Source organism: Amblyomma maculatum, chromosome 4 (assembly GCF_055883805.1).
Source record: "Amblyomma maculatum isolate TAMU_Amacu chromosome 4, ASM5588380v1, whole genome shotgun sequence".
Taxonomy (NCBI): domain Eukaryota; kingdom Metazoa; phylum Arthropoda; class Arachnida; order Ixodida; family Ixodidae; genus Amblyomma; species Amblyomma maculatum.
In genome coordinates, this window is record NC_139347.1 from 41,501,483 (window position 1) to 41,525,428 (window position 23,946).

General features: G+C 45.0%; 1 protein-coding gene across 1 annotated transcript; it reads right to left on the reverse strand.

Moving 5' to 3' along the window:
- Positions 1 to 8,535: 8,535 nt before the first annotated feature.
- LOC146190821 (uncharacterized) lies at positions 8,536 to 22,494 on the reverse strand. Its single transcript, XM_084599846.1, has 5 exons — positions 21,961 to 22,494; positions 20,793 to 20,930; positions 16,446 to 16,655; positions 11,272 to 11,406; positions 8,536 to 8,706 (listed from the first exon to the last, which is right to left on the reverse strand). Exons 1-5 carry the CDS (start codon positions 22,357 to 22,359, stop codon positions 8,620 to 8,622), a joined length of 969 nt encoding a protein of 322 aa, XP_084455972.1. The 5' UTR covers positions 22,360 to 22,494; the 3' UTR covers positions 8,536 to 8,619.
- Positions 22,495 to 23,946: the final 1,452 nt, after the last annotated feature.

A 23,946-nucleotide genomic window follows, 5' to 3' on the forward strand; every position in this document is an offset into this window, starting at 1 on the left:
CCCCAATAGAGACTTTTAGTTTAGCGGTACCACTGACAGCTACCGCCACCGCCTACTGCTACTGCGCGAGCGTCAGAGCGCATGCGCAGATCTCCCCTATGACGGCAGATGGCACCACGTTCTTGTCAACTTCCGGCGGACTCCGCACGCAGGGACCAATCAGAGCATGCGCGAGAGTCATAGCGCATGCGCAGATCACCCTGATGATGAAATATGGCTCCAAGTTTCCCTCAAATGCTGACGGACTCGACAAGCAGGGACCAATCAGGGCATGCTATGCTGGTAGGACGCGGTAGCGGTAGACGGCCGCGGTAAACTAAAAGTCTCTATTGATACTCACACTACCTTGCTTTACACCACCGGATATTCCAAAGCTTGGATAAGTGTTGATAATCTGTGGTATTCAATAAAGGGTCGCGCAGCTTGGATGATATATGCTGGATGCGCTGACACCGGGAAATCATCAATATACTAAAATTAAGGACGGGATATATTACAGACGCATTAAGGGTTGATCTCGCTAAGCAATCAGCTGCTTCATTTGAATGAACACCTGCATGGCCAGGGACACAGACAAAACAAACTTCATTCAAGGAACGTAAAACAAAAAAAAAACAGGAATTGAGACAAAATGTTTTTGATGTTTCAAGCGAGATTAACACTGAAAAGCAATCAGCATGGACGGTAACTTGTTATACATAGCATGAAAGTTTGTACAGAGCCAATTCAAGAGGTGCAAATTGGGCAAAAAATATAGGAATATAATCCGGAATGCAGACGGAATAGCTCCATGTCAATACCTACGGAAATATGCTTATCACAGCTTTTTCGCAGCTAAGTTAGGCATCTGTAGAGAGAACAGTGTGATGAGGGTATTTTTCTAAAAAGAACAAAAAGCTGGGCGAGTTGGTTGTTATCCATATTATAACAGCGCGAAAAAGACAAGAACGTTTACACACACAACATTAGCGCTAGCTTTAAACTGAAGATTTATAATCACAAACAACATTTATACAATGCTGCCAAAATACTCACAAAAACCTACTTATCTCATCCCAATCTTCAGGCAAAGACTTCTCAAGAAAAGAAAATTAACGGTTAATCAGTGACAACGACGGTTTTGCGACACACGCAAAACCCCCATATCAATGTGATACGCTTCTACTAATTCTCTTACCATCTGATCTTGGTGTTCGAAAATGATAGAAGTCTCTTAAAGAAAAGGGTTGCAGGTGTGTTGACGTTGTCTGCAATGCAGAGTTAAATTTGATCCGCCTGCTTTGTCTAAACAATTAAAGTGCTCCCTCAGGTGGTCGTTTGAGCAACGTCCTGTCTGTCCTACATGCCATGCGCAGCAAGAAAGAGGCATTCTGTATACATCCCCTTTTACGCAATCGACCCTCGTTTCAGCGTGGTAATGGTACATTCACCTTCGGCCCTCTTACCAAGTAAGGACTAACGCCTTCGTTGTACAGCCCTCGAGCCGAAAATAAAACGTCAAATTTGTGGCCCATTTTCTTCAGAAGGTGATATATCGAGTGGGTGTAATGAATAACCGCGACCTTCTGGCGCTTGGCTGCTTCGCGCATGTGGTTAAATTTCATTTTTGACACCATTCTTTCGCATAGCCTTCCAATCGCAACCTTTGGGGAACCTGCCTCCCTAAGCCTAGTAATATGGCTTTTCACACTTTCCTCAATCAAATGGAAGCGCGACTTACTTAGAGTGGCGCGAATACATGAAGTGGCAATGCCATCTTTCACCAACTTGGAATGCCCTGGCTTGGTAAGCGTAAGGCACCAAAATGATATGGCGCATTAGTGAGTTATCTGGTATCTATTGACCTGAGACCGCTAGTTGCTGTCAAAGAGGGCTGCTTTGTAGTCATGACTGAGAGCGTGTTCTCAGAAAAAGCTATGGCTGCCGTCTTGAAGAATTTTCGATGCGTGCCCGAGAACGCTGCCGAGATTACGAGACGCGCTGTTGCCCTTCTCAAAATAGTGGGCCTTGACATGTGCCACTCAGTCAAAAAAGCGGAACGAAGCACGCTCGAGGTATTTTTTTACAGTTAAATCTCACAAAGTAGGCTCGCCATTTCGTTCCATAATTTCGGAGCGTGGAACGTGGCAGCTTGTAGTCTCGAGCTATTTACAGAAGTCTCTTACATCCCTTGCCTTCGAAGATCCTTTTCGCGCACGCAAGTAATTCTGAAGTAGTTCCGGAATACCTCCAGGGCTGTAATCCCGGTGACTGTCATTGCTCAGTGTTGACGTAGAGTACTTATACTACTTGATTCCTCATGATTCTTTCCTGCGGTTTGTGAGGGAGTGCATTACGGAAAAAAACGGCGAGGTGCGGTTCCGCAACGTTTGTGGTGTGTCGGTTGTACTTTCTTAAAGTACTGTGCATGTACCTTAGGTCAACTATTGTTGCTTGGAATGATGGCGTGGTTTTACAACGCTCTGGGGATTTGTATCGGTTCTCGTGTGGTACCTGATGCTAAGCAATTTTCCTCAGCAGGGTTGACAAAACCACCGAAGGAAAGTTACCAGTTGGAGCACTTAAGAGACTTGATATTTCGACGATCACCTCGTCTTTGTAAAAACGACAGCTATACGCAGCCTGTGCTAGACACTTTTGTCAGGAATGGATATGAGCTTAAATTTACCACAGAGTTCATTCACCTTGGCAGGATCCAATTTCTGGATTTAGAACTGAGGCTCGAACCTGGGCATGTTTGCTGGCTGTATTCGCCACGCTCCTTCAAGAGGCTACTAAGCTTCCTGTTAAGGCATTCCAAGTTGGTGAAAGATGGCATTGCCACTTCATGTATTCGCGCCGCTCTAAGTTGTGCTTCCATTTGATTGAGGAAAGTGTGCAAAGCCAAATTGCCAGGCTTAGGGAGGCAGGTTTCCCAGACGTCACGACTGGAAGGCTATGTGAAAGAATGGTGTCAAAAATGAAGCCTAACCACATACGTGAAGCAGCCAAACGCCAGAAGGTCACGGTTATTTCTTTCGTCCACTCAATGTCTCACCGCCTGAAGAAAGGGCCCCGCAAAATTAAAGTTGACGATTTATTTTCGTCTCTAAGAAAATTGAGTAATACGCACCTGCCCGGCTGTACAACTAAGGCGTGAGTCCCTAGTTGGTGGGGTGGGCCGAAGGTGAATGTACCATTAACCATGCTGAAAGGAAGATAGATGTAAAAGAAGGCGTGAGTCCCTAGTTGGTAGGGTGGGCCGAAGGTGAATGTACCATTAACCATGCTGAAAGGAAGATAGATGTAAAAGGGATTGTATACAGAATCCCCCTGTCTTGCTGAGCATGGTATGTAGGATAGACAAGACGTCGCATAAACGACCGCCAGAGGGAACATTTTTTTTTCTTTGGACAAAGCAGGCGGATAAAATTTTGCTCTGCATTGCAGATAACGTGAACACACCTGCACCATTTTTGCTTCAAGAGACGTCTGTCGTTTTCAAACACAAAGATCAGATGGTAAGATAATTAGTAGGAGCGTGTCAAAATGATAAGGGGGTTCCACGTGCGCCGCAGAGCCATCCTTGTCACTGATTAACCGTGAATTTGCCTTTTTTTGAGAAGTCGTTGCCGGAAGATTAAAATGAGATAAGTAGGTTTTTGTGTGTATTTTGGCGAAATTAGGTATAAATGTCGTTTGTAATAATAAATCTTCAGTTGAAAGTCATCGCTCATGTTGTTGTCTGTGTAAACGTCCTCGTCTACACACCCGTCCTAAAATGTACTTTTTAGGCTATTGGAAAAAAAGAGCGTTTAAAAGGTTTGCAGGCATAAATTTCGCGTGAGAGGGGAAAATGTCCTAATGGAAGTCAACTGTGAACTGGGTGTCTTCAACTCATTGCAAAGAACTCAGGTCGACACTGAGTGGCGCTAAGTGTTTCTGCGTTACCATAACTTGTGACTGTTTATAGCATGGCCAATGATTTTTAAAAATAGGGTCGCTTGGGAAGCAAATATGTGAGGAACGACTTCGGAGGCCGGGTACAGCGACCTGATGAAAGTATCGTGATTAGTTGGAAGCGGGAGCTAAAGTCGAGGATACGGGCTTTCGGATAAAGCAGAGCGTTTGAAACGAATTTTGGGGACACCAAGCCATAAACGCAGAGCACGCCTATTGGTCTCACATAGGCTTTGTAGAGAAACAATAATGTGTCGCATGCATTCCATAATGTTTTATGCTGATTTGTATCAGCCGCCCAAGAGCGCTTTCGTCTCTAACTTCATTGTTTTTCATATGGAGTCTAGAATCCAATGTTGGGCCATACGTAATACTGAAATATTCAAATCAATACACCTGCGGAGTCTGATTGTAGCATGAGCTAAGAAATGTGTGAAGGTGTGCCCGGGGGAAATACAGGCACAACACATCTATTGAGATTAAGGGATAAATTAATACAATCCAACCAGACTTTAATCTCCCCCAAGTATGCTTGCAGGGGATGGTATAGGGCATGACTACCCACAGCCGAGGCGAAAAAAGCTATATCCTCGGCATAAACAAAAACAGTTACGTTTGGACGGATTGAGATGTTCTTTACCAAAATGTTAAAAAACAACGGTGAAACAATTGAGCCTTGTGGCTCCCATTGATTGATGGTACTTATTAAAACAGAGGGTTCTGTCTGTATAGTTAAAAAGTCCACACTTCAAAAATTCACATATCCATTCATAAAAATATGATGGATGGTGCAACTGAGCGAGTAAGATCGTAGGTTCTACGCTATCGAGGCCTTAGCTACACCAATGCCACCGGACTTCCCTCTTGCGTAGTGAAAGATTAATTCAGCTATCTGGATTTACGTGCGCGGCCCATATGAAGCAAACGCGTCGAAAGTCAATCTGTGCTGCGCTAAGGCTGCGGTAACTTCATGAACATGTTTTATTATACGACCGTGCACTATTTATTCTATTATTTTACTAAATTTGAAGTCAATATGATTGGCCGATTATTATCCAAGATGCGTTCTTTCCCTGCATCTTTCAACAAAATAAGTTTCGCCATCTTCAAAATACGTGGAATCTATGCATTCCTTAACGATGCGTTCATAATATCTAAAAGGTCACTTGTAAAATCCTGGGCACAAATTTTAATCATCCGAACAGTGACCCTATCGTATCCTGGAGCTGCAAAATTCGTTTAAATCGCTTTCTTTTCCTTTCTTCTTTGTTTTCGACCTTCTTTTTCTTTTGCCCCGCGATGGTTGCAATGTCTCGCTTTTTTTTTTATTTCTCCTATGTCGTCTTTTTCATTACAGTAAATTCACTGTATAGTGAATTCTAGTAGACAGGGATGAGAATAGAAGGCAGGGATGTTAAGGAGATAGGCTTCCGTTTGGCTACCCTACATTGGGGAAAAGGGATAGGGTGATTAAAGAAGGGTATAGAAAGGGGACATGGGGCACAGTTAGACACTGACTGTTGCCTCCACAGGCTGTTGAATGAGCGTAGGAGCTCACTTTCGGGTCTGCCATGCATCTAAATACAGCTACATTGATTGGAATCTGCAATTATAAGGGGAAGTAATCTGAACTTGAAAAATTATGTAAAATCGTTTGCGTGCAGCGAATTTATTTCCTGTGAATAAAATTATGAACCACCCTAAAGTGAGGAACCTTACTACTACTACATGATGTATTATATCTGATACACAAGTAAACATACTTCTCACGATGCAGTCTGAAAGATTATATCATGAGGATAATAATGCTGTAACCAGACAAAATAAATTTAATGACCTAATATTTTTTTTTTTTTTTCGAAGCGCTGCTGCCAGTCACAATGAAAAAATAAGAATGTTTCCTGTACCTATCGAATTTCTGCAAGAAATACAAATGCTACCTCCTTGCACATTTGAACTTCAAACCGCTAAAAAAAACTGTTCAAAGACCCCCAGTACACTGCTGTATTAAATAAGCAAATTTTCATTGCTTGCAATTGAGAACAGTTTAGCAGAAAGGAAATTTATTGGATCGTATATGAAACACTATGCAACCAATTAAAGAAATTTTATAAAGAAAACGCAGCAAAGCGCAAAAATTTGAAATCAGCAAGCAAGCAGGACGAGTACGCGAAGCCGATCTAATTAGCAGCTTCGTCTGCCATTCTCTATCTACGTTTTGGTTTGGTTTGGTTGGTTTTGGTTTGTAGGGTTAATGTCCCAAAGCAACTCAGGCTATAAGAGATGCTGTAACAGAGGGCTCCGGAAATTTCGACCACCTTGGGGTCTAACGTGCGCTGACATCGCACAGCACACGGACGCCACTTCGTTTCACTTCCATCGAAAAACAGCCGCCGGCGGTCGTTATCGAACCGGGCTGCTCTGGCACAGTCGTCGGGTATCTTAACCACTGCACCACCACTGCGGGGCCTATCCACGTCTCGAGGTTAATTATTTCAACTATGTTTACAAGTAACTTGCTAGATTTAGTGTCCAGAAGATATCATTGGCTATGATAGACGCTGTAATGGGAGCCTCCAGATCAGCATAGACCACACACAGCTCTTTGCGTGAGCTGGCATTGCACAGCAGGAGAGTGCCTATTCATTCCGCCTCCATAAAGATTTGGCTACTTTGGCCGGAATCTAACACGTGACCTGAGGACCAGTAGCCTAAAGCCAAAGCCACTGAGCCATAGCGAAGCGTTAACTTACCGGAATGAGTAACAGGGTGCCTATAATCTTTTTTTCTTCGCTGAGAGCTGTGTTGGGCTGGGCGTTTTGGCTCATAGGCAGCTAAGGCCATCATGCACCACGCACGTTGTGTTAAACTATACATTTTTATTGGTAGGCCAGAGTTCTTTTAGAAGGCTTGCTTCTTTTAAAGGCTCGAAAATATATGAAATCTTAACAAGGACCTTTTCTCCTGCAAGAGGCTTGGATGAAATAGTTGCTTTTTTTGTAGAGAGACTTACTATAATTTATTTTTGCTTACTCGCTGAAGTTTTGCGCATGTCAGAAGAACATGATTTATTGTAAAGTCGTCACAGCATGCCTCACATGTAGGGTTTTCTTGTTTGAGCATCATAAAGTTGTGATTGAGATGCGTATGTACGTCCAATGCGGAGGGACATAGAATTGCTTTATTAAACCGCTTCTCACGACAGCATGACTTCAATTTTTGAATGATGGGCTTAACCAGATGCAGTTTGTTGTTTTCTTTATTACCCTATGCAGCCTGCTATTTATTTCTGAATTTGCACTCAATTAACTTCAATTTTCTGCGCTGATAACTGCCACGTGTTAGCAATCAGTTTAGAAAGTCAGTCGGTGCGCGAACTGAGTGCTGTAGTGCGGTGCGCAGTGCTTAGCTTTATCACAAAAATTCAGCACAGAAACGCGCTGCTCCAGGAATTATCGGTTATTGCTCGATAACGCACGAAAAGCAGACTAGCGAACTGCATACCTGGTATATGGCTGACATATACAGCGACGAGTCGTGGTGCGTCAAATTGGATTGATTGGATGGAGGTGTGCTATTCGGCTGTGCACATTAAAGGAAAGCTAATGGGCGCAGTAATGACTTAAGGGATGCACTCAATTTTATACATAAGTCACTTTTGCACTTACGACGCTTGCTGAAGATGATTCGAGAAATGTACCGTTAAAAAGTCAGCATTATCTAAGTAGCTAAACATCCCTACATTATCTTTCGTGCAAGGTGGTGACAGTGCGTATGGCTAATAGGTCTTAAGAAGGAATGGCCAGCTTAAGCAAGAAGTGTGCTGTGCTGGATATAAATCTTATTTTCTCTTCCGACCGAGTTACGGCCGTCGCATAGGGGCCGTCGCTATGGCAGTTACTAGCAAGTAGCCACTCTAGCCAACCAACCACGCGACTAGTTTCAGTCTCTTGCAGTCGAAAGCCTCCTAAACTCTGTGCGAGTTAGATTTTTCTGCAACTGCTGGTGCAGCAGGAGATCCGGGGTGTGAAAAAGCTGTTGCATGCAACACAATAGGTGTTTCTGAAACGGGCTGCGGAGAATTCTTGTTCATGGCGTTTCCTAGCCTTTCGACAGTAATTTACTTGTACGAATGTTTTCCAGTAAGCTGAGTTCCTGACCAATAATTTCCAGCGTTGTGTTGGTTGCTTTCACAATTCAAGCTACTTCATTGCTGTCGACGCCAGTGAAATATGGTTGTTGAACAAATATAGGTCAATCATAGCTTGAGAGCACGACGACCATGAGTACGGGAACGCAGTAATTCAGTTGCGGCAATTTTTGACGAATGCACTAAATAGGAGCAGAATTAAGACAAGAATTATACAACTGTGCACAGATCTAAAAGCAGCGGCAGCAGTGGTAATGGCAACAAACTTTCTAAAAACCACTGCCGCCTGCACATATTGTTTAGCTAGAGCGGATGACTGCTTGCTGCCAACCTCGAAACTGGGCAGCTACTTCCTGGCAGAAACGTCCGTGGCCTGGCGATATTTTTCGAAATTTTGCCGCTGTCACATTGTTAAATGATCACGGCTGCTTACCGGTCGCACAAAGTGAATATGCACTCTAATCCAAGACCAAGATTTATTACATGAAGCGAATTCAGGCTCACAGACGCCCGTTCAAATCAGATCCTGATTACTGCAGGTCTGCAAGAGGGTTGTCCGAAGGGTCCTCTTCGGAACTAGACACATCCGGAGACATGGAGATGTCGAAATCGGGCTCCTGTAACACAGTGAAAAGGCGAATCACACCTAACACATGTATAAGGAAACAAAATCGAGAAAACTATGCAATGCACGCTATAGAAATGCGAAAACCTAAGCGTTGCTGGTGCACACGGTGCATCACGTTTGCTTTCATCGTTGTGAACGAAGTGCAGCGTCATTATCATTGCTAATGTCGTCATTATCACTAATTGCAGCACCATTGTCATAGCTGCTCTCATATTCACGGTAGACAAGAATTATGATGTGCATTTCACGATTCCGGGCGTGGTGCAAAAAGTCCATTTTAGCAAAATGATGCTGCATTGAAAGAAATTTATGAAAAAAATGACTTTCAACCTGACTAGTTTCCGCTGGTGACATGATGCTTATATTTGCCTGCCTTTTAGTTGTGTTTTCTGTTGTAGAGCTCAGCAACGGCTGAGTGCTTTGTAAATAGTCTGTTTACATATCCCTTTCTGTACATATACGCGTGTAATCAATACCATGTCTGAAAAAAAATTCCCGGGCGCAGCGTAGTCAGTTTAAGCTCTCGGGTGGAGATTCAAAGCATCAAGGTTCGATTCCCGGTGGAGACAGGATTTATTTATTTATGGTTAACTATCTTTCTCACGGTAGACTAGGTGCTTACGTCAAAGTATAGCGGTATCCAGCGGAATCTCGCGAAGAACTGCGACACTTTTCGTGACCGGAGGGAAAGTCATGGCCGCGAGTATGAGTGATTAAAGGCTTTCGGCTTAAAATTCCGTAGGGACAACGAAGGGTACACAATAGCTCTCACCTTTCCGCCGCCTCTTTGAGAATATATGATCACCCTATTTCATGGTTGCCGATAAATACGCCTCTGACAACATACGCTCAAATTTTGAGCAGGGTTTGATACAAAGGCAAGCTGCCCATAACAATAACTTTGGCAAGAAATTTTGCGTTAATCACAGCAAATTGGTGTTCTTTATTCTACACAGCAAACCTATCTGCCTATTTAATTATGAAGAGCTCTTCCCTTTCTGTTATCAAAAGCTTCTGAAAACCCCATACTGAGCTATCTGGCATAACCATTGTTAAAAGTTTGTAGATCACTAAACTGTCATGCCACTGCAACACGCAAATGAAGCGCCACCTGAGCAGCCGATTATCAGCTGCGGCCAAGACAAATAGGGTCTCCGTCTGTTTAAAATTAAATTAGACACTCAAAGGGATTCTCGGCTCAAAGCAATGACCTTTATAATAATCGCCGAAACGTCTCGTCCAGAATAAGGCTGTTTGAGGAATGGCTGATAGTTCCAAGCGTAGTACTCCAGTTCATAAGCAAAAACAGAAATTGTTCTGGCGGATTCGGATTCTTTTCCTTTTCAACAGCACAAGTACCGCAAAAAGGCTGAATGCACTGATTTCAGAAATTGTACACTGGCAGCGAAGAGCAATTACGCACCAATTAGTACTTTACTCTTCATGGGCGCCGGATATTCAACGTTGTGTTACCCATTATAGCCAACGCACGTTGAGCTAATGGTGGTCAAGAGTTAGACAGAATCCTGTTGTGCGAGGGGCAAAAATAGTGGCTGAAGAAAAAAAGTACACTTGCCGAGTACTGAAAAACCATTAGTTGCGGTTTGGCTCTGGTTGACCCAGCTTGAATTGCGAAAGCAACGGTGGAAGCTTATTTTGCTTGCTACATTATTCCCCTATAACGCCAAAACAGTGTAAGGTGCTACATTATTGGGGACACTTAAGCTCATCCTGTAAGAGTATGACGCGAGAGCGCAAGCTACCAGCCCACATATAAAGTCACGCTTCAACCAAGCCGTATGGACGTATATGCGTTTCGTAGGGGTAACGAGAATGCACACGATTCTGGCAGGCTGATTCTAATATCACTCTCCCGTATGAAAGGAGCGACCCGGATTGGCAGCGCCTGCCCGTGGCACAGAGGTAACGTGAATTCCAATGTCATCGCAGGCAGATTTTTTTTTTTTTTTTACGAGGACACCATAGCTATACGCCTCATCACGACGTAGCTACGGCGACCCGAGGTCTTGAAAACCTACCGCAGTGCAGCTTTCGCTACAAAAATTAAAACATGACGTGATCAAGGGACCCGTTGGGTTCCTGAAACCATCATGTTTTAATTTTTGTTTTCAGAACTTGGCGAGCGTAAGTTTTCTTCAGCCACTGAGCTTATGGTGCTTCGATAACCAGCGCCGGCGACCAGAATGGGGACATACCACTTTGGCTCAAGTACTCAACATTGCACCACTGAGTATCATTTCAGAGAGGACTTTGTTCAGCTTTCTTCACGGCTACATCGAAGTGCAGCAGCCATACATCGTGGTATTTTAGAAAATAATGGAAGTTTCACGTCCGCATCAGAAATCACTGAATGCTTTCTGACTCTGAATTACGTCATATGGTGGAACAATAATAGGCGTTGAAGCCTAAACGTATCACAGCGCTGGCATCAAAGTTACCTTCAGGTAACTTGAATACACCAACACGAACTCCAAAAACTCTTTATCGGCTCTATTTCCTGAGAGGAAAGGAAATTAAGACTGCTGCTACTCACCGGAAGTACTACGCAGAGGTGGTAGAATCGGCGGATGTCGGCGTAAAAGTGATCGTGGAAGAGGAGTGCAAAAGGCTCTTTGATGAGTATCGCGATGACAAGATAAGCGTGCTGCACAACTGCCAGATCGATGTCCTTCGCAGCCCGGTAAGAAAAATAGAGAAAAACAAGTGAAACTGGGCGAGCGTCTAGCTTCTTACTGCGGTAGGGATGTGAATTATACCATGAGATACGGCGTTAAGCATAAAGCACACTAACTACGGACTAATAATTAATATAGCGACAGTTGCCATTGGCCGCACCTTGATTCTGAGACGCACTTAGATTGCAAGTCCACATTGTTTTTGAGCTTAGTATGCATAGTGACTGTCGCCAGTAAAACGTCTTTCGTGAAATTTGCGCCAGGAATTGAATACGTCGACACTTGGCAAGGAAAGAAAACACGCTGTGTGCACCACGCCCTATGCCCCGTTGTTATGGGAAAAAAATGCTTAAACAAATGAAAGCAGGGGCCGATGTACAGCATTATGAGAAACGTAATGTAATCATGGAGATAAATGATTAGAACGTAAAAGAGATAAAAAACCACATGATCGAAAGTTAGATCCGTACCCAAGGAGGAGGACGAGAAGGAAGATGAGGAAAAGCAGGGAGGTTAACCGGTAAAAGAAACCGGTTTGCTACCCTGCACTGGGAGAGAGGGGCGAGCGGATATAAAAGTTGTGCGTAAGAGAGGGATGGATAAAGTTAGTACAGTCATATCACACACATGTAACATCACGTCACGTTACAGTCATATCAAGTAACATAACAGCAAAATCACAGCCTTTTGATCAGGCCTGTGGTTTTCATGAAGCAAGCGGAGCAGTGTCTGGGAGGCCTGCACCGCCGACGATCGCCGCGGCCAGTGACCTAGAATCTTGATTTCAGTCAATGGGCGTTCATCCAGACGCTCCAGCGCACGGCAGAGACGCTGGCTGTCTTTCCGTGCTGTATATGGGGCACTTACAAAAAATGCGGCCTATAGTTTTGTAGCACCCGCAGGTTGCACATTCAGGGCTATTTGCCGTACATATCACAAAAAAAAAAAAATACGAGTGCGAATGCGACACCAACCAACAGGTGGCAGAGCCAAGTTTCTTCACGTCAGGGTAGGCCAGGTGGAAGCCGGGGCTTCAGGTCAGTGTCCAGGGATTTTAAGCAGCAGTTCGCAAACTGGCCAGAATTCCACAATGCGAGCGTGTCCTCCCGCGCAAGTGCACGAAGCCTGCCCGCTGCGTCTGTCCCAGAAAAAGAGATCAACACACAAACGACGTCTTGGTCAGCTGTTCGCGCGACCTCGTCCGCACGGAGATTGCCCGCTATGCCGCTGTGTCCTGGGAGCCATTAGTAGATGTCATGTCCTCCATTTATGGCATCGTGATGAAGTTCGCGTATTTCCGCGACGAGTTTCCCATGGCCTCCACGGCGAGGAGCCACTTTTAAGGCTTGCAGGGCTGCTTTTGAATCTGTGAAAATAGACCATCGCTGAGGGCTTTGCTGACTGATATGCCTATCAGTGACACAAAAAGGGGTTAGCACTGCGGCTGTCGAGGCAATCTGGTGAATTTACCTAGCTTTTATTTCTGTAGTATTTGTGGGGATGACCATGGAGCCTGAAGAACACACGGCATTCACTGAACCGTCTGTGTAGACGTGCAAACGATTTGCATGGTGCTCATGGAAGCATTCAAGAGTGACGTGTTTTAGTTCTGTTCGTGATAGCCCGACCTTCTTCCTGATGCCGAGTATTGAAAGAAGCACATGTGGTTTATGCAGGCTCCATAGTGGAGAGGACGGTCTAGATGCGGGTGTAAGCTGGGACTGCAGAATAGCGCGATGTGCATGAACGGTCTCTGTAAGCGATGCACGCAGCCTGGTAATTGGAAGACTGGCCAAATGATGAGAGGGAACCCGGGAGATGTTTCGCAAATATGCCCTCAGGGCGTCAACTATTAGGTAGGCAGCTATGAGATGCTCCTGTGCAATTAATATGGTAGCAGCCGTAGAGACACATTTCGGCAATCCTAGGCAGGTTCGCAGAGCTTGAGCTTGAACGCCCTGTAGAATTCTTAAGTTGTTTTTTTTTTTATATTTCCAAGTGCAGGTAAGCTGTACCGACGGAATCCCATAAATATAGCATTGTACAGCTGGAGCATCGACCGCACTGACACTCCCCATGACTTTCCCCCAATAAAAGCAAGTACGTGAGTAATCGCTGTCAGCCTCTCTTTCATGAATGAAACATGGGGAGACCACGAAAGATTTCAGTCGATGATCACTCCCAGAAAGTGATGGCTGCTTTCGTAGGGTATTGCTTTATCATCAATACGTACGGTGTAGGTGACATCTTGCGTGTAAATTCAACTAGCGAACATTTTTAGTTTGTTACATGTAGACCTTCCAGGTGGAGGTAGGCCGCAACTATACTTTCCGCCTTTTGAAGTCTCGGTCTAAATTGTAGGCGCGTAACTCCTGATGCCCAGATACAGATGTCTGCATAGAATGAAAGTTGCGCAGATTGTGGTATTAAGTTGACAAGCCCGACAAGAGTAAGCTTGAAAAGCGTTGGGCTTAGTACTCCACCCGGTGGGACTCTACGGGAAGCGAAATGAGAAGATGTTCTGCTATCCTCGGTGTGCATAAAGTGAGATCTGTTAAATAACTGCGTATCCAGCCAAAACCAGGACCGCCAAACTTGGCATCATCCAGAGCATTCAAAATGACCTGGTGAGTGACGTTGTCACATGCGCCCTTTATATCCAGGAACAACGCCGCTGGTAAACGCCTCAACATTTTTTGACGTTGTATAGATGATACCAGGTCCACGGCGTTGTCAATTGAAGAGCGTCCACGTCACAGTCCGGAGATTACATCCGGATATATGCGGTAGCGCTTCAGGTACCACTCAATACGTGTAAGCAGCATTTTTTCCAGTAATTTACCGTCGCAGGTAGCCAATGCAATTGGATGGTATTATGTTAAGTCCAGAGGCGATTTGCCAGGTTTCAGGAGTGGAACTAAACGACTGCACTTCCACTCGTCTGGAACTGTACTCTCCCTCTGATTTGTTGTAATATTAAAAAAAAAAAAAGTGTCTAGCTTTTTGTCCAAGATTTCCAAGCGCAGAGTATGTCACACCATCGCGATCCGGCGATAATTACCGTCTGCAAGAAGCCAGCGCAGCATCAAGTTCCTTTGCGGAGAAGGAAAGGTCCATTCGTGAATCCTGAGAAGCTGGAACACCGTTGAAATGTAGCGTTGCCGTTGGGGTCGATTGGCCTGCTATCCTAGAACAGAAATCTTCAGCTACCTTGACCTCACCACGTCTTTCGTAGAGTGCGAGGGATTTGAATGGGTAGAGCTCTTGAGATGTTCAGAGACCACTACGACATTTCAGATGCGTGATAAAGGCTTCCCTGGATCAGGCGTTTCACACAATGACCTCGAACGTTTTGCCTGGAGGGCTCGAATTGTGGGCTGAATTTTTGTTTTCCATGCGTCTCGCATCTCTGAGGTCGAGGCGCGACTCTTCGTGCTTCGGTATCTACGCTCTGCCCTCTGTCGCAGTGATCGCAGGCACAGTAATTCCGTAACAAACTCTGTGTAGTTAGGCATTGGAGTGAAGAAATACGTCGCGTTTATCATGACTTCCTTAATTTTTTCTTCAAAATCTTCAGAGAGGCCTGCTCTGCAAGCATTTTCCACAAGTGCTTGAAACGCATACCAATCGATGCAGTGAACACGTGTGGCAGAGGTGGATGTAGAAAGGCCATTAATGATCAAATATATAGGGATGTGGTCGCTTCTGTGTGTTCACATATCCGCAAACCGTTGGACGCTGCTGGTAAGGCATCGAGACACGAAAGCGAAATCAAGACAGCTACTGTAAGTTGCCCCTCGAATAAAGGTCGGCGTACAGTCATTAAAACACTGCAGTAATGGTCAGAGGCGAAGGACAAAAGCTTTCTTCCCTTGAGGTTCATTCGAAAACTTCCCCACATCATGTGGTGAGCGTTAAAGTATCTTATGATGATCCAAGGGCCAGGTGTAATCTGCATCAAGTCGTTCAATCGTGTGGCGTTAAAACGACGTGATGGCGACATATACGCACCCACAAGCGTAAACGTGAGATTACGCTTCTTCACTGTCAGGCAAGAGTACTGCTTTTCGTTGATGGGAGGAATCGGATGGAGTTCATACGTGAGTTCTCGTCGAATATAGATGATGACCTTGCTGTTTCCCTGGTGCTTTCGAGAGGCAAATGCCTCATAGCTTGACATTCGCAAGGTCTTTGGTAAATTCGGTTCACAAATAACAAGGATGGGGATTCGATTTGCATGGATATATTGCCGAATATCTGAACTTCGGAACTGAAGCTCACGGGAATTTCATTGAAAAATAGAGACGTCCTTCAGTTTGTTTGTTTTTTTCAAATGTGAATGCTGGGGGAGCCATTGTGCCTGCTACTGTAGAGCCGCTAGAACTGGTGTTAGCGCGTCCAGAACCTGTAGCACATTCTGTGCTTCTAACGTGCGCAGGCTAGATAGCACAGCGCGGATTGTATTCATCATGGACGTGAGAATGGCACTTATATGTAGGTCTTGCCCATGTCCTACATTCTGACTTTTTTCGAGTTCAGTAATAGGTACAGGACATTCGGTTCGCGGCAAATTGCCTGGCCCAGCGGACGTGGAAGGTTTTGGTACAGGTGGCCAGTTAAGGTCTGAGGCAGCGCCTTCAGCTTCACCGCCCTTAGCGGTAAGGAAAAAAGGAAAAGTAAGGTAATGAACAGTAAGGAAAAAAGGAAAGGGGGGTGGGAGGGAAGCTGTTAGAAAATGTCACTACGACTATTATGGAAAAGCTAATATTGATCTGCCAACTTCCACACCACATGAATATGTTGGAAAGAGATTCTATTAAGCGAGACTGATCACCTGAAGTGTTAATGATGTCATACAGTACGCAATCTTCAGCATATATGCGGATTTTCCAAGGAATATTACAAAGTATTCTATGAATGCCCTACTTCAGTTACGTAATCAGCAACCCAGCTGCACAGATCCGCGGAACGAAAATAAATTTGATGGTATACGGAATGCATAACCATATCGATTACTTGCCTTGCCACTCACCCGAAAACGTCTCAAGCCATGACGAGTGGGCTGCAGAGAGGTCAGGATTATGCCCCATTTCCAGACTAGCTCGCGCAACTCATGGCAGGAGAAGAGCTTGAGGACCAGCCACACCTTGCCCCTGACGATGCGAATACGGCTGGCCAGCGTGATCTCGGCGGAGAAGTTGTTGTACATAGGGGGGTAATGCTGACTGTAAAGGAAGATCCGCTGTTCGCGAAAGAGAGCACAATAACCCACGGCCTTGCAGCGAAGTTACTCGTAAAGGGCTCATCGCTATGGGACATGACAAATATGGGCAGTACGGGGAAGCGTGCTAAGAACATTTCAGGGAGGGCTCTCTGAGGGTCAATATGGCTCCTGTAGCACGTTGTCACGCGTACCGACGTTGACAGGTACCAGAAAGAATGTAGATGATCTCCTGGTTAATGATCTAGACACCTGCTATGGGGGTTAGTTCTTTATTCTTTGTTCAATGATTACCCCACTTAGCCCGAGGGCGCTTTGTTTTTAGAACTGCTGCAGCTGAGGCTCAAAAGAAGTACCTTTGCAAGACAAACTGAGCCACCTTTGCAGGCTGCGAGGTTCGAAACTGGGTTTGGGCCCACCGCGGAGGAGGGGCGCAGCGGGGTTGGCGGAGCTTCTCCCAAGCGCGCACCTCTAGAAAAGCCGAGCGCCAGGCCGGGGGAAGCTTGTACCCATTTTTGCCGGTGAATGTCCGGCGATGGGTTTCGAACTAACCACTTCCCGCAGCCATATCTGTTTTATAGACTTAAAAAAGCGGTTACATTCGGTACTGTAGCTCAAGAAATGTTGGTGACATTGTACCAAAAGACCGCGCTTTGTAAAATTTTACACCCAAGGCAAGACTCCGCTGTGAATGTCACTAAATGACACTAGTGTCACGTGACCTTCTCTGCCCCGTACGCGCTGTTGTGCTGGCCACTTCTCGTTGCTCCAGACTCGTCAAACAAGCGAGAGAAGTGCGTCACGAAGTGACATGCTCCGGACAGTGTTGCCTTGCTGATGCATTTACCAAAATCACGCTTGTTTTGGCCCGATGTGGCCAGAATATTTTAAGCCACATCTGCAAAGGCCATCGCTTTTTGAAAATTCTAAATACAGTTGTTACTAGATAAGATGAAATAAGTGTGTATGTATATATATATATATATATATATATATATATATATATATATATATATATATATATATATATATATATACAGGCATTTATTTAACCGTCGATCTAAATTGGTCCCATCATATAACGCAAGTAACTAATGAAGCTAATCGCATAGTCGCCTATTTTCGTCAAACACTGCGCACTCCTCCTCCGTCAGTTAATTTACTGGCTGGTTTAACCTTTATTCGTCCGAAATTGGAATATGTATGCCCTGTTTCCTTATCAAAATAATCTTTCCAACGTGCTAGAAGCAACACAGAACCGCGCGGCACGATTCATACACTCGCTTATTCCTATCATTTAAGCATCACCGAACTGAACCAAAATTCTCACCATACTACATAGCACACAGACGCAAAATTGCAAGACTATGCCTTTTTCACAAGTTTTACAAACACCCCCTGCTCAAGTCTGTCATCAGCCCCGCCCACCATACCTCCAGCAGCACGCACCATGAAAAGACCGTTTACTCTACCGCTGCTCAGATATCTGCGCACCTGTCATCTGCTTTGATCGCACCTCAATATACTGGAATGACTTTCAAAATACTGCCATGCTTGATTCCGACCCATCAACCTTCAGTTCATCTGTCGAATGATTCATGTATCGATTACCACTCTCTCATGTAATATCCCTTAAATGGGGCATTTGAGGCATTATAAAATAATAATAACAATAATAATCTACGCATAACATGGCAGCTATCACAGTGATGGTGCAGAGAACAAGTTAATGACACTAACAAACATGATAGAAAAGGAAAATTTAGCAAGCAGTATAAGTTGTCGAAAAATAAATAGCTTACAAATAAAAATAAATAACAAACAGGTGGTAACATACCTGTCAGTCAATCTTAAAATTGAATTGTAATGGTTGACAACAGTCACCGGTTTCGCAAGAATAATTTTAAATTTTACAGCCGTACTGTTCTTAAAAGTATATTTAAGGCGTTTCAAGCTCACTTCGAAGATGTTAACGTTATTATTTGGGCACATGTTGGATAACCGAGCATTGTTACAAACGTAGAATTTTCATAGCAAGCTTTGTGCGATAGGGATGGATCTTCCAGTGTTCCGAATTTCGCATGTGTTGACTCTAGGTTCCTTTGACGGAAAGTTCTGCTAATCTCGCTAGAATATTATTGTTGATTTTGCGTTCTTTTATCTGTGCTGCGCATAAATCATGTTGTACATATCTTCTACTCATATTAATGTCAGTTTTAGAGAAAAATTCATCAATGCTGGAATCGTACGGAGAGTATGTTATGACTTAATAACCTGGTACAAATATTTAGTTGCCTCCTGGAGCATACCTGAAATAGTGAAAAAGTCATCAGAAATTGGTCGGCATAATTGCGTTAGCATTCACGTTTCCAGACGACCGCCCTGTCCCTACAGCGCAATCGAGTATGTTTAAAAATTAATCGCGTTCTTCATTGAAACACGCGATGTAGAGGACCCCCTTTCTAACCAACATAGAACGCGGCACCGTCCGGCTATTGACCTGCTCATGCCTGTAAGGCACTCCCAGAGCGATGGTCGGTGCCCGTTTTGATGTCTAGACAGATACATTAGGTAAATTCGGAAAGGGTTAGAAAACCTCAGAAGTGACGCCATTTTCACGTTATCACTGTAGATAGTGCCAGCCAAGCTCGGATCCTCAGAAACGCGGAAAGCACATGTCCGGCTCCGGAAGTGTCTTTTTTTCATTGAGATTAGTGCGAGAGGATGAGTCCTAAAACGAAGTACACGTGAGGAAGGCAGATGACAAGTGCATCGTTAAACTAATGCCAACACACCCGTCTTTTCACCTAGTTTCAGTGATGATTTTTGAACTACTAAGATAACCCATAACAGCGTGACAGTTCGTCCCGTGAAAAAAAGAACATGAAACACAGCAAAGAAAAACAAGAATGATTGGGGCAGCAAAGACATCTAGTTTGTGTTCGCAACTGACTAACACTCTAAAACGCGCTCGCCAGTTAGACTTAAAATTTTCTGCAAATCAGACTGTGCGCGTCACTGACGAAAACTAAGTAGGTTTTCTAGCACCAACACATAATAACACGCGAACATTAAAGGCGCCATTTTCTAGAAAAATCTGTCGTCGCCGATTTGGCCGTCGGCATTGAGAGCGAAATACCTGGACTTGTCTCTGGCTGGATGCAGTTGGCTGTTGACATCGGCCGTCGCTTTGTGCAATACTTGTGCAACTAGGCTTTCTAAAACATTCGAGGGACCTCAGGACAAATAGCTTTTTTCGCAAAGGCACATGGCTGAAACTGATAGTACGGCAGGTTGCACGTTGTCGACATGAGTATGCCAAGTAATAGCCACCAAACTCACTGATGGTTTAGTGCCTTGGAGATCAAATATCCTTTTTGCTGTATATATGTAGAGGTTTTCCGTGTGAATATGAAACTGATTTACATTTACGTACTGTGTCGCGATCACAATATTGGGGAACGTCAGAGAGCATGCAAAAACTGCGTTCTGCGCCACCTAAATGGTACCCGTGCGCTCTAACGCCTATCACAGGCATCGCTTTATCGCCCCTAATAATATAAGCACGTCGTTGGGAGCGACGCCAAGTGCCGCTTCGACGTCAAGCGAGCGTGTGCCCCAGGTGAAGCACATCACGTGCCGTTGGTGCTGGGACCGGATAAAGGGGAAGCGGCTAGTATTATTGTTTATTTGTTTTACAGCGTTGCTATACCCAAGGATGAGGCATCGAATCCATCCCGCTGCAGTGGCTTTTCCATTTCGGTGAAACGCAAGGCCCCCTTATCCTGTTCAATCGCGCTGCTGGCAATGAAAATGCTTGACAACACTACGAAAGTAACAGAGAGAATAAAATTGCAGGATCCATAGCCGTCTCGCAGAGCTGCGGTGCTGCGAAGGCGGCAAACAGTCTGCTACTCCCATGCGCAGGGCAAAATATAGCGTGATATTGAAACGGCTCACGACGTCGATGCGGATCTAGTATGTCTCGCCTGAAGTAGTAATAATGATAGATTTTTGCGATTGCCGATTGAGCTGGGAAAGGCCATTAGATGACGCAAAGCGCAGTTTTGCCACTTTCGGCTACATCCTGAAATATTGCGATCGCGCCATTAGTACGGGAAACACGTATGAAACGTTTGAGAAAAAACGGGAACGCACCCAATCCAAGAAGTGGTCGAAGCTCAGGAGAAGCTGGTGGGCGAGGTCCCTGGCCCTGTGGAGCATGGGACTCAGGATTTCAAGTTGAAAAGCAAATCCTCCAGCGGCGAAGCAAAGGACCCGAGCAACAGCGCTGAGCTGAACAAAAGCACCCTGATTTAGACGACAACAACGTCGAGAGCTACTAGTGCAGCAGTATAATAGGTGTAATACCCGAAGCTACACGCTGAATGCACGTGACACCCTAGTCGGATTGATTTTGGACAATCTGAGGTTCCCAACCTGGTATTCGTGTTACACCGCACACGGCTAGTCTTGCAATTTACCTCTGCAAAAGGATTGCAACCACGGACGGGATTTAATTACCGCGACCATGACCCAAGTTCAAACCCACTCAGCCATCGTGGACACTGCAGCAAGCGCTGCATCAAGCCCCTGTTTTATTAAAGGTTGAGCGACACGCAGTATCGAGTAGCGTGAAACAAACGAACAAAAATGCTATTGTCTTGCCATCGCGAATTCTTAATGTTAAAATAGTGGGGTCGAGAACACATTGTTGTGTGACACTAAAGAAGTAGCTTCGCGATAGCTGACCTCGTTAGTCAACTGCACCCCCCCCCCCCTTCCCTCCTTCATCCCCCGGCATTAACTTAACTTTGATTCCCAGAAAACTATTAGCACTTCCGAATCTTTCAGAATGCGCAAAGTATGAGCTCTTTTGCTGGCCACATATCAAGACAAGTGCATGAATTCAGCAGCAATAATTCCGCACTAAAATTTAAAAAACAAATAGGTTCGGCAAATCATAGTCCTCGCCGGGTTGTTTATGTCACAATTCTAGGCAGTTTCTCTCATTTCGACGTTTTACAAGTATTTTTACGCAACAAGACTCATCTTCTTACGCTTCACTTCTTTGTTCGAAGAACAAAACTAAATGTGTTCAAGCACCTGCCTGGCGTGCTTTAAGATTGATGGGTACACGCAGACGGAGCAACTTATCAAGACATGAGCAAGCTAGAGCAGATGGTTGCCATCAGACGCACGCTAGTACTTTGACCTTCAGCGTCGGCACAATCTAAAAAACAAAAAAAAAAAAACACCCTGAGTTGCTGGCACAGCGCTCACCTCAGCAGTAAATACTTCCATAAACAACTCGATGTGCACTCACCGTTAGACGAATGTATCGTGGCAGCTGCGCGATCAAAATACGGCCCAAGGCCACAACGGAAGCGGCAAGCTCTTCAAGTCGGCGGGCAACGTCCAGGTAGCACTTTTGCAGTTGTTCAAGGGATTGGCAAGCGATCCGGTCCGCATACTGCAACAGTGGTCCCAGGCTGGTCCTAACTAGCGCTCCGCACAGTCCAATGACAGCCATAGCAGCGTTTACAGCCGTTGACAACGCTCGAGTGGCGAGTAAAAATGAGCGAGCTTTGGTTTCGCCGTAGAACTGAGCAGCTCGGCTGGCCACACCTGCCGCGGAAGGAACAGGCGCAAGCCGCTCTAGTAAGCGAAACCGTAGTTGTCCGTGTGGCTCGTCGGTTGCAACGCCAGGCTCCGCTGCGGCCATGTTCGTTAACCTTTACCGTAAAACGCCCGTATGAAACCGATCAACTTTTTTTGTGGGCGGCCGCCGTCGTCCACTCTTGGTCAAAATGCCCGCTGAAATGCGAGGGGAAGGAGTGCGCGTGCGCTTGGAGTTCGGTTATCGGCGAGATGCGAGTAGGACATCGGACTGGTAGCATTTTTTATTTGATAGCCGCGTCGCAGTCCGCAGAATTAGCTGACGAATACCTGATTATGGAATGCGATTCCGTTTGGTCATTCTGATAGCTTGTTTATTATAGGGACCTCACCATAAAAGAAATGTAGACCAGGCAAGGATCCTGTACGGTCAACGGCTAAGTAATTTTGAGTGGAAATGAGAAAGAATGTACTTTATATTAACTGTGATAAAGGTGCACCTCTACCCTTGTCACAAATCACTTCTGATTGAAAGAGGGTGAAGGTTTGCTCCGGCAAAAACGTTATGCTGCTAATCAGCAACGAAACCTAGCGTCGCCTGGCAAGTCGGTGACGTCACAGCCACATGACCTCGCGCAGGAATTCCAAGCAGTCCTCAACGTTCGCGTCAAATGTGACGTCACGTGTGTAGTGAAAGTCATTACAATGTGACATGGAATGGCAATTAAATGCCACATCATGACTAAAATTATAAGCTTACAAAGAAATTTATTTCCTTAGAATAAAATTTCCCGTTTACAAGAAAGATTTGAGCCAACGGAGATTCGTAACAACCAACCAACGTTGTGTGCCGAACTCACTACAGATGATGCACCGAAATGCGCGATTATACTAAGCGGGTACTCCTATACATGTCCGGAGGTGAATGAAGCTTGCAACAGCGCTCACAATGAGGCACTGATGTTTTCGCATTCATGGCACGTAAGACTCTCTGTGAATTGTCTATTCCTGAACTAGCTACTCGGCTAGAGGTTTTGAAATTGTCATCACAGATATGCTCCTGGGCTATAATTAGCAGTTGTTTTGCCCTGCTGATGCTGGTCACTCATCAGCATTAGGAGCATCAGGCAGGTTACACTCGTTGTCAAGCGTTATAGATCTGCACAAAGAGAGTGCTGCTGGCACATGCAGGCATATAGTGCGACAACCAGTGTGGGTGGCTCACCTAGTGACCTGCATTGCTCAAGTGTGGTGACTGTGCAGTTGAAAAATTTTACTACGCATGCTGCTCGTTACACGAAGGCCACCCTACAGCTCTTTCCTTCATCTTTCGTACGAGAGAGGCTGGCAAAAGCTAGACGACGTTGACTTTGCAGCGCCACCCACATTGCAGGATTCAACTAACAGAAAGCTCAAAACGCAAACCGAAGAACGATGGCACAAATACCAATCGTTGGTCGACCCTGCGCACTGACCACTTCTGGTCTCATGATATCAACAGGCGTCTGGCTGGAGCGGCAGCATCCATTTCCGTATCTGTTTCTCTCTCGCTCTTTGGACTATTATGCCAGCTGCCAAACTTTTTACCACAACAATGTCTTGCCACAAGCGCAGCTCCACAGCCATTAGTTAACAATAAAAAACACGTTAACAAAAAATTGGATTCGTACCACGAGTAACATCATACTCAGTC

Bases quoted from the DNA above. Each gene is read 5' to 3' on its own strand.
- LOC146190821 (XM_084599846.1), bottom strand. From the start codon at position 22,359: ATGGCCGCAGCGGAGCCTGGCGTTGCAACCGACGAGCCACACGGACAA. The intron at 20,931-21,960 runs GTGAGTGCACAT...GCTTTTGTTCAG, and splicing joins CACGATACATTCGTCTAACG to CTCAGCGCTGTTGCTCGGGT. The intron at 8,707-11,271 runs GTGAGTAGCAGC...ACTGTGTTACAG, and splicing joins ACCTCTGCGTAGTACTTCCG to GAGCCCGATTTCGACATCTC.